General features: G+C 34.1%; 1 protein-coding gene across 3 annotated transcripts; it reads right to left on the reverse strand.

The window, feature by feature from the left end:
- Positions 1-3,516: 3,516 nt before the first annotated feature.
- On the reverse strand, positions 3,517-10,884 carry LOC139528099 (tubulin alpha-1 chain-like). Of its 3 annotated transcripts, XM_071323930.1 has the most exons (3): positions 10,749-10,884; positions 7,638-7,860; positions 3,517-4,871 (listed from the first exon to the last, which is right to left on the reverse strand). In XM_071323930.1, exons 1-3 carry the CDS (start codon positions 10,749-10,751, stop codon positions 3,742-3,744), a joined length of 1,356 nt encoding a protein of 451 aa, XP_071180031.1. In that variant the 5' UTR covers positions 10,752-10,884; the 3' UTR covers positions 3,517-3,741. The 3 variants fall into 3 exon arrangements, with proteins under 3 accessions (XP_071180031.1, XP_071180037.1, XP_071180044.1); XM_071323936.1 differs by lacking the exons at positions 7,638-7,860; positions 10,749-10,884 and adding an exon at positions 7,052-7,097 and having other exon boundaries at positions 3,549-4,871; XM_071323943.1 differs by lacking the exons at positions 7,638-7,860; positions 10,749-10,884 and adding an exon at positions 6,746-6,778 and having other exon boundaries at positions 3,549-4,871.
- Between the last annotated feature and the right edge of the window lie 2,329 nt (positions 10,885-13,213).

Here is a 13,213-nt window from a genome sequence, read left to right on the forward strand (position 1 = left end):
TCAAACTGGTGCAAATCATTAAAGCATCAAAAGAAATGAATTTTGTATATTTTAAACACTAATCGGTCTCAGTTAGAAACTAATTGTGGATGAGAAGTTGGTATGATCATAGTATTCACTTTTAATTTCTACTTAATTTCTCTTGTTAAATGCATTTGGAATGTTGATATAATGGTTTGAATTATATGATGTAGTGCTTAGAAGAAATAGTCTTTTGTCTGCATTGATAAAGTTATTTCCTGGTCATTCCTTTTTTAATTCACATTTTCAATTGAAAAATTCTGACATATGTGCAGAGAAAAATTAATTTCAAATACCAATTTTGAATTTAATTCAATATAAAATAGTCAGATTTAAATCATTGAGTACATAATTGGGAAAATATGCAAACTTTTAAATGAAATCTCTAAATATTGGATACCAAATTAATTCTGTGTAATAACAGTACAAAAGGATATCCTATTTGAGATGTAAAATGTTTATTCCAAAAGGGAACAATCTTAATTACCAGAAATTATAGCTTGGAATTTTGATAAAAAATGAAGACACAAAGTTGTGACTCATTTGATTATTGGTGGCTAAGTCTACATGTTATAGAGCTTGTATGTCTAACTTTTAAGCTGGCCAATCTTTGCTCTTACTATGCTTGACAACAAAAAAGCAAAAAAGCAGTAATAAAGATTGAAACCTAAGACCTACCTGACAAGCATATGCTTACATTTGGGTCAATGTTTATAACTCCCTATAATTCATGAATTGACAATAGGGTAACTTCATATTGCTAATTTAGAAAATTATCCTAGCATGTCAAAATTTCAATTTTCAAACCCTTTTAGACTTTATTTTCAAATACATGTATACTTTTCCTGTCAAATATTATCCCAATGTTTTATGGTTTAGAAATGGTCTCCATTTTAGCAAGACTAAAGAAAGTACCTTGGATGTTCACCAGATTCAATGCTGGTACTGATAATTAAAAAAAGTACTAGAGAATATTCATTAACCATTGCTATTGAACATTTAATGTGTATGAATCCAATATGGACACAAATATTAATTATACATTTCCCTTCAAAATCACATGATCAAACACATACTTCATGTGTATACACAACTTCCCAACAAAAAGTAAGCATTTATAGTACATTTGCTAAACGATCAACTCATAAAAAGGTAAACTAGAGGCTCTAAAGAGCCTGTGTCGCTCACCTTGGTCTATGTGAATATTAAAGGAAGCAGATGGATTCATGACAAAATTGTGTTTTGGTGATGGTGATGTGTTTGTACATCTTACTTTACTGAACATTCTTGCTGCTTAAAATTATCTCTATCTATAATGAACTTGGCCCATTAGTTTCAGTGGAAAATGTTAGTAAAAATTTACAAATTTTATGAAAATTGTTAAAAATTGACTATAAAGAACAATAACTCCTAAGGGGGTCAATTGACCATTTCGGTCATGTTGACTTATTTGTAAATCTTACTTTGCTGAACATTATTGTTGTTTACAGTTTATCTCTATCAATAATAATATTCAAGATAATGACCAAAAACAGCAAAATTTCCTTAAAACTAACAATCCAGGGTCAGCAACCCAACAACGGGTTGTCCGATTCATCTAAAAATTTCAGAGCAGATAAATGTTGACCTGATAAACAATTTTACTCCATGTCAGATTTGCTCTAAATGCTTTGGGTTTTGAGTTATAAGCCAAAAACTGCATTTTACCCCATGTTCTATTTTTAGCCATGGCGGCCATCTTGGTTGGATGGCCGGGTCACCGGACACATTTTTCAAACTACTAACCCAAAAGATGATTGTGGCCAAGTTTGGATTAATTTGGCCAAGTAGTTTCAGAGGAGAAGATTTTTGTAAAAGATTACTAAGATTTACGAAAAATGGTTAAAAATTGACTATAAAGGGCAATAACTCCTAAAGGGGTCAACTGACCATTTCAGTCATGTTGACTTATTTGTAAATCTTACTTTGGTGAACATTATTGCTGTTTATAGTTTATCTCTATCTATAATAATATTCAAGATAATAACCAAAAAGAGCAAAATTTCCTTAAAATTACTAATTCAGGGCCAGCAACCCAACAACGGGTTGTGCGATTCATCTGAAAATTTCGGGGCAGATAGATCTTGAACTGATAAACAATTTTACCCCAGTCAGATTTGCTCTAAATGCTTTGGGTTTTGAGTTATAAGCCAAAAACTGCATTTTACCCCATGTTCTATTTTTAGCCATGGCGGCCATCCTGGTTTGATGGCCGGGTCACCGGACACATTTTTCAAACTACTAACCTAAAAGATAATTGTGGCCAAGTTTGGATTACTTTGGCCCAGTAGTTTCAGAGGAGAAGATTTTTGTAAAATATTACTAAGATTTACGAAAAATGGTTAAAAATTGACTATAAAGGGCAATAACTCCTAAAGGGGTCAACTGACCATTTCAGTCATGTTGACTTATTTGTAAATCTTACTTTGCTGAACATTATTGCTGTTTACTGTTTATCTCTATCTATAATAATATTCAAGATAATAACCAAAAACAGCAAAATTTCCTTAAAATTACTAATTCAGGGGCAGCAACCCAACAACGGGTTATCCGATTCATCTGAAAATTTCAGGGCAGATAGATCTTGAACTGATAAACAATTTTACCCCATGTCAGATTTGCTCTAAATGTTTTGGTTTTTGAGTTATAAGCCAAAAACTGCATTTTACCCCTATGTTCTATTTTTAGCCATGGCGGCCATCTTGGATGGTTGGCCGGGTCATCGGACACATTTTTTAAACTAGATACCCCAATGATGATTGTGGCCAAGTTTGGTTTAATTTGGCCCAGTAGTTTCAGAGGAGAAGATTTTTGTAAAAGTTAACGACGACGACGGACGACGACGGACGACGGACGACGACGGACGCCGGACGCCAAGTGATGAGAAAAGCTCACTTGGCCTTTTAGGCCAGGTGAGCTAAAAAATAAGACGGTTATAAATTGGTAGTTAGAAAGTTACTAATCAAAGATCAATAGGGAAGTCTTTTCAAAATGCTTTTTTGGTGTGTAAAAATGGTCTTCATTTGAAACTTTTCCTAGCTTCTATAATTCAGTCTATCCTTCATTTTTGCCACTAACTGTGTTCATGTTAAAACAGTTTATGTACAATTGAATTGTTAATCGTTTTGACATTAATTTTCTTCACTCTACATTGTGAGGTGTCCTTAAATTACATAAACTGTTGTTTAAATCAAATTACTTTAACCCTTGCTGAAAAATTATCTTGACACCAGACAGATGAAAGATTGAATACTTTCACTATGAAATAAAGTCATTACAAATTAAATGTTAATGTCAAGAAAGTTTCTTATCATTTTAACCAACAAAACTGTAAAAATATATTTAAAAAAATACATGATTTAAATATCCTAATGAACACTACATTATGTTCTTCATTTTCTTCACATAGTGAGACAAGTGTGCAAATATATATATATATCATTTATGTCAAAACTCTGATTAATGAAATTTAATGTAATTAAAACCAATTTTGCCTATTGAGTAATGATCTGACTTTAATTTCATGTATGCATGCACTAATATACTGAAAGCACAAATTCTGTTCACAACATTGCAGCATAATATACTGAAAGCACCAATTCTGTTCACAACATTGCAACATAATATACAGAAAGCACAAATTCTGTTCCTTGTATGCAACATAAAACCCAAAGTTAAGAATTAATATTCTTCCCCCTCCTCTTCTCCTTCTTGATCAGCAGAATCAACACCAACTTCTTCATAATCTTTCTCTAGAGCTGCCAAGTCTTCCCTGGCCTCAGAAAATTCTCCCTCCTCCATACCCTCACCAACATACCAGTGTACGAAAGCTCGTTTGGCATACATCAAGTCGAATTTGTGATCAAGCCGAGCCCAAGCTTCAGCAATTGCAGTTGTGTTGCTCAACATACAGACGGCTCTCTGTACTTTAGCCAAGTCACCTCCTGGTACAACAGTTGGTGGTTGGTAGTTGATGCCGACTTTGAAACCAGTAGGACACCAGTCCACAAACTGGATGGTTCTCTTGGTCTTGATGGTTGCAATGGCAGCATTGACATCTTTTGGGACTACATCTCCTCTGTATAACATACAACAAGCCATGTACTTACCATGGCGTGGGTCACACTTTACCATTTGATTGGCTGGTTCAAAACAAGCATTGGTGATCTCGCCAACAGACAGCTGTTCATGGTAAGCTTTTTCTGCAGAAATGACTGGTGCATATGTAGCTAGTGGGAAATGAATGCGTGGATATGGCACCAAGTTGGTCTGGAATTCAGTAAGGTCAACATTTAATGCACCATCAAATCTTAAAGAAGCAGTTATTGAACTGACAATCTGACCAATAAGTCTGTTCAAATTTGTGTAAGATGGTCTCTCTATATCTAAATTACGTCTGCATATGTCATAGATAGCCTCATTATCAACCATAAAGGCACAGTCCGAGTGTTCAAGAGTTGTGTGAGTGGTCAAGATGGAGTTGTACGGCTCAACAACAGCAGTTGAAATTTGAGGAGCTGGATAGACGGCAAATTCTAATTTAGATTTCTTTCCATAATCAACACTGAGACGTTCCATGAGCAGGGAAGTAAATCCTGATCCAGTGCCGCCACCAAAACTATGAAAGATGAGGAAACCTTGTAAACCAGTACACTGATCTGCCAGTTTACGAATTTTGTCAAGGACCATGTCTACAATCTCTTTACCAATTGTGTAGTGACCTCTGGCATAATTGTTGGCAGCATCCTCTTTACCAGATACCAATTGTTCAGGATGAAAGAGTTGTCTGTATGTTCCTGTTCTTATCTCATCTGAAACAGAATAAATGAAAAATAAATAAGACAGTTAAAATAACGACAAATGTAAATATACATGTAAATGAACTTTTTTTTATCACACCTATATTTTCACATCTGTAAAAGATTCCATTTTTCTTAATTATTTGGCAGATTGCATTTCAAGTGTTAATGTTAATACTGTTTAATAAGTGAGAAATAACTGTAGTTTGTGATATTTTTTGTAAGTCATCAAGGTGGGTTTATCTTCATCAGGAAGGCTCAAACTTTTACATTTGAAAGGGATGAATAAATCTGTGGCAACATTGGGAGTTATATGATCAAAAAGGACCAAACAATAATAATCCATCTGAGGTCAACTCTATGCATGGCTCTGTTTCTTAATAAGAGATGATGATTCCCCACCACACCCTTTTTTAAACTTTTTAAAAGTCAAGCAGTACCTATTACAAGCATTCTCAGGACAAAATTATGTTTGAACCAAATAGTAGTAAATGAGTTTTCAGTTACAAGGGACATAACTCAATCTCTGTAGGAACATTGATCTTACAAGATTTCTTTCTCAATATATATTTTCTAAAACCTTTAATCTGATATAAAAATATATAGTTTTCAGTAATCTCACTCAAAAAGTAGTGGTCAATGACTGACACAATTTTGGTATTTTTCAATAAAAAATGATAGTAAGCATCAGTAGAATTTCTCTAAGGACCACCAGAGGAATTAGATTCCCTTAACCATATACTTTTTTACTCCACCTAAAATTTTAGACCAGACACATTATAACTTTTGGCATAAAATATCATAGCTTAAGCTATAAAATGTATTTGAGGGAAAAGTTGAAAAATGTTACATGAATCTTTAGAAATAATCAAAATAATAATTTCTAAAATTACAACAGAAAAACGCTGAATTTATTGAATGCATTTATTATTGGGATTTAAAAAAATAAATAGAAAAAAAATGCAAGATTAATAATTGCAATTTTCGGGAAAATTAACAGACAATACAACGCATCAAATTTAGGATGCAATTTCTTTTCATTGCGATATTCTTTGAGTCAGTATTTTTATGACCCACCTACAATAGTAGAGAGGCATTATGTTTTCTGGGCTGTGGCTCCGTTCTTCCGTCCGTCCGTCCATCTGTGGTTCCGTTCGTCTGTCCAGGTTAAAGTTATTGGTCAAGGTAGTTTTTGATGAAGCTGAAGTCCAATCAACTTGAAACTTGGTACACTTGTTGCTTATGAGATGATCTTTCAAATTTTTAAGCCAAATTAGACTTTTGACCCCAATTTCACGGTCCACTGAACATAGAAAATGAAAGTGGGAGTTTCAGGTTAAAGTTTTTGGTCAAGGTAGTTTTTGATGAAGCGGAAGTCCAATCAACTTGAAACTTAGTACACTTGTTGCTTATGATATGATCTTTCTAATTTTAATGCCAAATTAGATAATTACCCAATTTCACGGTCCATGGAACATGGAAAAGGATATTGCGAGTAGGGCCTCCGTGTACTTTGGACACATTCTTGTTTATATTTATAAAAACATCATAATAATTTCTGAATATACAGTATTCTTTACATAAGATTATTGTCAATTTCATTTATCAAAGATATGTTCAAGGATGTCAGTATCAACTTTTTTTTAAAACAATAAATATAAATCCTGCATTCAAACTATGAAAACGTTCATTGTGAGAAAATGTCATGAAATAAAAATCTATCACAAGTAGTTCCTATCAAACTTACTAAGGTACACTGAAGGTCTTACAGTGACCTATAGTTGTTAATTTCTTTGTCATTTGGTCTCTTGTGGAGAGTTGTCTAATTGGCAATCATACCACATCTGCTTTTTTATTTTAAGCAGAAAACTTTTAGTATAACATACCAACAACTGTACATTCTAGGTCAACAGACACTGCTCTAGCCTCTAGGCCGAGTTTTCCACATTTAAGTATAACCTACCGACAACTGTACATTCTAGGTCAATAAACACTGCTCTAGGCTCTAGGAACAAGTTTTCCACTTTTGAAGTATAACATACCGACAACTGTACATTCAAAGTCAACAAACACTGCTCTAGCCTCTAGGAACATGTTTTCCACTTTTGAAGTATAACATACCGACAACTGTACATTCTAGGTCAACAAAGACTGCTCTAGGAACATGTTTGCCACTATAAAGCATAACCTACCAACAACTGTACATTCTAGGTCAACAAACACTGCTCTAGGCACATGTTTTCTACTTTAAAGTAGAACCTACCAACAACCAATAAACACTGCTCTAACCACATGTTTTCCACTTTAAAGTATAACCTAACAATTAAAAATATTTTGGTTTGCCCAAACCCTACCCAAAGGTTGAGACAGTGGGTAGGTAGGTAGGCATTTTTTTTTTTTTTGAAAAAGAGAAATTGAAGTATCAGGAGTTTATTCGTCTTTATGCCTATCTGATTAAAAAAAAAACTTCTTCAAATCAGGACAATAAAAGAATTTGAGTAGGCAGCTTTTTTCTGGGTAGGTAGCATTTGGGCAAACAAACCTATTCTTTTTTATGGCCCTACCAACAACTGTACATTCTAAGTCAACAAACACTGCTCTAGGTCACATGTTTTCCACTTTAATGTATAACCTACCAACAACTGTATATTCTAAGTCAATAAACACTGGTCTAGGCACATGTTTTCCACTTTAAAGTATAATATACCAACAACTGTACATTCTAGATCAACAAAGACTGCTCTAGGCACATGTTTTCCACTTTAAAGTATAACATACCAACAACTGTACATTCTAGGTCAACAAACACTGCTCTAGGCACATGTTTTCCCGCTCCAGTTTCACAGAAAAAAGTGTTGAAAGAGTCGTCTCCCCCTCCTACAGTTTTATCAGAGGGCATCTGACCATCAGGTTGAATACCATGCTCCAAACAATACAATTCCCAGCATGCATTTCCCATCTGAACTCCAGCCTGTCCTACATGCACACTGATGCATTCCCTCTGAAAAATGTACAATTCTCCAATTACGCAAGGGTGAACAAATAACTATGAACAATGATCTTTCTAGAATGTAATAAATGTTGAAAAAGTGGATTATCTAGACTCAAAAAGATAATTGTTCAAAATAGAAATAAATAGCAAAATCAACAAGTGAAACTGCGAGCTACTGCAAGTGGATAATATTAATAGTGTAAAAATATGCAAGTGTTCGGTAAACAGGAAGTTGTTGAGTGATGAATCTGAAAACGCATCACACAGTATAGCTGACTTATATTGACCCTTAAACCAAATTTCAGAAATCCTTGTATTGTAGTTCCTGAGAAAAATGTGACGAAAATTTTCAACTTAGCTATCATGTGTAAAATCATACAAGTGTTTGGTAAACAGGAAGTTGTTGAGTGATGAATCTGAAAACGCATCACACGGTATAGCTGACTTATATCAAGCCTGAAACCAAATTTCAGAAATCCTGGTAGTGTAGTTCCTGAGAAAAATGTGACGAAAAATTTTCAACTTGGCTATCAGGTGTAAAAATGATACAAGTGTTCTGTAAACAGGAAGTTGTTGAGTGATGAATCTGAAAACGCATCACACAGTATAGCTGACTTGTATCAAGCCTGAAACCAAATTTCAGAAATCCTGGTAGTGTAGTTCCTGAGAAAAATGTGACGAAAAATATTCATGGGACGGACGGACTGACAGAGGTAAAACAGTATACCCCCTTTTTTTCAAAAGCAGGGGTATAATAAAATCAAATGGAAATCAGAAAATGCATGCATTATAGGGACAGAAGAATTTGGTCTACCTCCATCTACTTCCAATATTTGTGAAATATAGTTTAGATGTGCTTCTTCTAATTCAGTTTTTACTGGTTTTTTTCATGATCTTCCCAGTGTTTCATTATGTACAGGTTGGGAACAAACCCTCTATATGGTGATTATACTTGTATAGAGGGATAATCCTTCTATAGAGGGGTAAAATTATCCCTCTATAGAGGGGGTATTTTTGTTTAGACTGGATTTAAATCAAAATAGGGCAGAATGGCATTTTTTACTTATTATGGCAGTAGCCTGGAACAGTTGATGCACCAATTGATGTACTTAATTTAATATACACATGCCCAGTTTGATGCTTATCTGACTAAATATAAAATCTATTGTTCACCATGATTGAAAGCTGTCATGATCAGGTAAATTCTCACTTTATATGCCTCAAAGAACAGAATTTCTATTGTTAGATTTAACATGAAATTTAAAGGTCAACTATTCCTTTTGTTGTTGATCAGGTGTTCAGATAGGTTTACAATAGATTGCAAGTTTTGTCACTTTAGAAGAAAACTGGTCATCCCAATTTTGAGTAAAGTGCATATGCTGATGCATATACTGCTAGAGATTATAGCCAATATAAATAGAAAATGCCATTCTGCCCTAATTTGCTTTAAATCCAGTGCAAACACAAATACCCCTCTAAAGAAGGATTATCCCTTTATACAGGTATAATCACCATACATGGGGAGGATTATCCCTCTATACAGGTATAATCACCATACAGGGGGAGGATTATCCCTCTATACAGGTATAATCACCATACAGGGGGAGGATTATCCCTCTATACAGGTATAATCACCATACAGGGGGAGGATTATCCCTCTATACAGGTATAATCACCATACAGGGGGTTTGTTCCCAACCTGTTATAAGTATGAATCATCCCCTTTTTTGACAATCAATGCATTAGAATGGAACATATAGTTGGAACCCCTTTATCCTGAGTTGGGGATTCCCTTTTTAAAATGACTGGATTCTTCTTTAGGTACAGAATACCATCAAGTATTTGAGGATTACTTTCGGTTTTCCCTTGGTTATTTGCCATTCAGGGACAGGAAAATTTTCTCTTACCCCATTTTTCCTCAAATCCACTATTTTCTATTTTCAATTAATATATATTTTTTTTATTAATACAATGACCTGCCCCTATGAATTTAAACATTCTGTCAAGGAAAAATATTGAACTTCCCAAACTTGAGAGCTACATGCATAAATGTTATGTTTTGTTAAATAATTGTGAAATTTTTCTCTACAATCATAAATCTATAAAGGGTTTACACTTTAAGGTTCATGTGGACCCTATGGCTAAAATGGCCGTATTTTCACCTCAAAATTTACTCTGAGTACAGAAAAACCTGTGCATCTAAAAAAATTTAGGCATAGCATGCCCTAGATAAATGAATTTTAAGTATGTTTTATGTTTTAGAAAAATAAAAACTTACCCGGATTTTGCCGTGCACTTTTTTTCATTTCTCCAGAAGGTGCCAAAATAAACTAAGTTGGGAAACAGGTTTGAGAACTTCCCCACAGGTAAAAATTAAACTGTTAAAGTGAGCATTTTTAATTGACATGGACATTAGATGGACAATAGATACCTGACAATAAATAGTTATTTAAACTGTGTACCTGAGTGGACCATATCAATGTAAACTCAACTGTGTGTTAATTTTGGCACCTTCTGGAGAGACGAAAAAAAGTGTACGGCAAAATCCAGTTAAGTTAGGAATTTTATAAATCATGCAATGCATTTGAATTCTATTTATCTAGGGCATGCTATGCCTTAAAACTTTTCCAGATGCACAGGTTTACCTGTACTCAGAGAAAATTTTAAGGTGAAAATACGGCCATTTTAGCCATAGGGTCCACATGAACCTTATATACTGTAAACATCAACAACAAAATAATGGATGCTTCACAAATCGAGTACACCCAAAAATCATTTTCGAAAATGTATCTATTTTTTACTTTTTACCTGGAGAACGTCTATAGTATTGAAACCTTATGATACGCATGAATAGTAGACACAATTTCCTTGTTCGTTTTTATACTGCAAATACTTACCATTTTCTCTGTAAATTAACACCTCTGTCTGCTGTCAATGAGCCGTTGAGAGTACGTGTCTGTAATCGGAGCGGGAAAGTGTTGTGAACTTGAGATACCGGAAATGGGAGGAGTCAACGGCGCTGTACATATAGCATTATTATTATCTGTGAATTGTGAAGCAAAATTGAGTCAAATTTTTAGTATTTTAAAAAAAAAAAAGCTCCTATACTTTAACCCGAATTGAGTATATGATGGATCTTCTGGATAATTTAATGACTGCCACTAATAATCGTTCAATATTGTTTTATATATCAGGAGAGCCTGCTTTAGGTTTGTTTGTATTTAGATTTTGCATGCCCCTTGCCCCTCTTCCCCTTTCACCCCCCCCCCCCCCCCCGGCCTCCACACACACACACACACACACTCTCTTTTCAGTCATGCTACGTTAGCACTATCATATATTTCTTACCACTTCCCCATTTCAATATTAGATTATTCAAAATATTTATAGAGGTCAAGAATTAATTCAGCAGGACCTGCACAATTCCATTTAAGAATATTGATGGTTATTGTAAAAGCATTTGAAGATCAGTAATTAATGTATCGATATACTTATAATTTTTACTTTTACGTCTCGTATTGATATAAATTCATATTATAAGAAATAATTAATTGTCAGTACGAATGTATGGAGTATGAATTTTTTCTTTGTGTCTTTTTGTTATCAATGTATATATATCTGCCATCTGCCGCAAACCTTTTATACCGCAAAGGGATCCCAAAACCAATATCAACCAAAGGAGGCGCTGATACATACGCCAATAAGCTGATACAAAATATCAACAAACAATTAAGAGGCCACACATACAGTCTTCAAAAACAGTTGAAAGTCAATATTATTTTACATTAATGCTAGCAAGACAAATCTTTGTTTGGCTTGCTTGCTTTGTTTATATCAATGTTTGCTCAAGCAAGGTAATTAAGATAGGCGGGGCTTCAGCTTGTATACATCATACTTAAATTTTATTGGACGTTATGTTGGAGGTTAAGGACACTAAATTTTAAAACATCACATGACACATATTCTCACATGTTTCCTTACCTGTAAATATACAATACAGACAGGATTCTACTTCGTCGAAATTATCTTCCTATTACGCCAGTTCATTTTCACAATCGTAGAAACGGAAGACAATTTATTTTTTTCAGAGATCCAACTTAAAAGACTGTCATCAAGCACTTTTAGTAAAATAGCTATTCGAACACACCTACTCTGATTTTGTGATCTATTGGATTGGTATTTCACTTGACCCCTATATTTCATCTTTTAGTACTGTGATTTTTTTTAATGTTATAAAGTCAACATGTAGCTTTGCTATGTAAAATGATAGTCTGAAGCGAGATGATGTATCAAATACTCTTGTTTTGTACATTTTCAAGACAAAATATTCATCTCAAACACACCATAACATAAAAAAGGTGCACTCGATTGTCTCTTTTCGATACAATTGTTTCCCATTTTTTGTAAATATTTTCTTGAGTTGCATAATCGAAGGACAGACATGGAAATTACTGACTGAACTAATAGATTGATATGTTATAAAAACAATATTAGGTCAATTAATGTTGAAGGCCAGTTTCTCAGCCTCATACAAGAAAAAAGTTTATATTTTTCTTTCATTGGCAAATTATTGTATTTTTACAGGTGAGAAAACATGTGAGAATATTTGTCATGTGATGTTTTAAAATTAAGTGTCCTTAACCTCAGACATAACGTCCAATAAAATCTAAGTATGATGTATACAAGCTGAAGCCCCGCCTATCTTAATTACCATGCTTGAGCAAACACTGATACAAACAAAGCAAGCAAGCCAAACAAAGATTTGTCTTGCTAGCATTAATGTAAAAGCTGTAATGAAAAGAATACTTTATGTCAAAATCAAAGGACTCACAAGCGGGAGCATCAAGTCGTGTAAAAAAAAGGTGAGAAAGACACAATATGAAAGAGGGCAATAACAAATCATGCGCCAAACAAAAACATATTACACATGAACTTAAAGATTAAGCAATACGAAACCCAACTAAAATCGAGGTGCACGGTCTAGAAAGGTAAGCCGTACCAACTCCCCCTTGTTACATCCTTTATATTGTGCATGCACTCAGATGAGGAAAATCCAGGGATAAATCGAATTAGCTGATATCACAAATGAGACGGAATGGTGGTTACAATAAAAGGAACATGTCTGTAATCATATGTGACATACAAATTTCATAACAGTCAAAAAATGCTTGATGCCGTCGATAAAACGTTCAAAGGAATACTTTTGAATTTACCATGTATACGAACTATTGATTCAATAGTAAAATTGAGAATGGAAATGCCTTTGTTAGCATCAGCCCCTTTCAAAAAAATCGTTATAGATAACGCCAGCACTAAAATATCGTATCACCTGCAAGGGAGATATATACTAAATAGGCAGCAG

The sequence above is a fragment of the Mytilus edulis genome, chromosome 1 (genome assembly GCF_963676685.1).
Source record: "Mytilus edulis chromosome 1, xbMytEdul2.2, whole genome shotgun sequence".
Classification (NCBI taxonomy): Eukaryota; Metazoa; Mollusca; class Bivalvia; order Mytilida; family Mytilidae; genus Mytilus; species Mytilus edulis.

Coding starts and splice junctions, on each gene's coding strand:
- LOC139528099 (XM_071323930.1), bottom strand. Junction 4,872..7,637: donor CCTAGAATGTACAGTTGTTG/GTATGTTATACT, acceptor ATTCTGTTTCAG/ATGAGATAAGAACAGGAACA.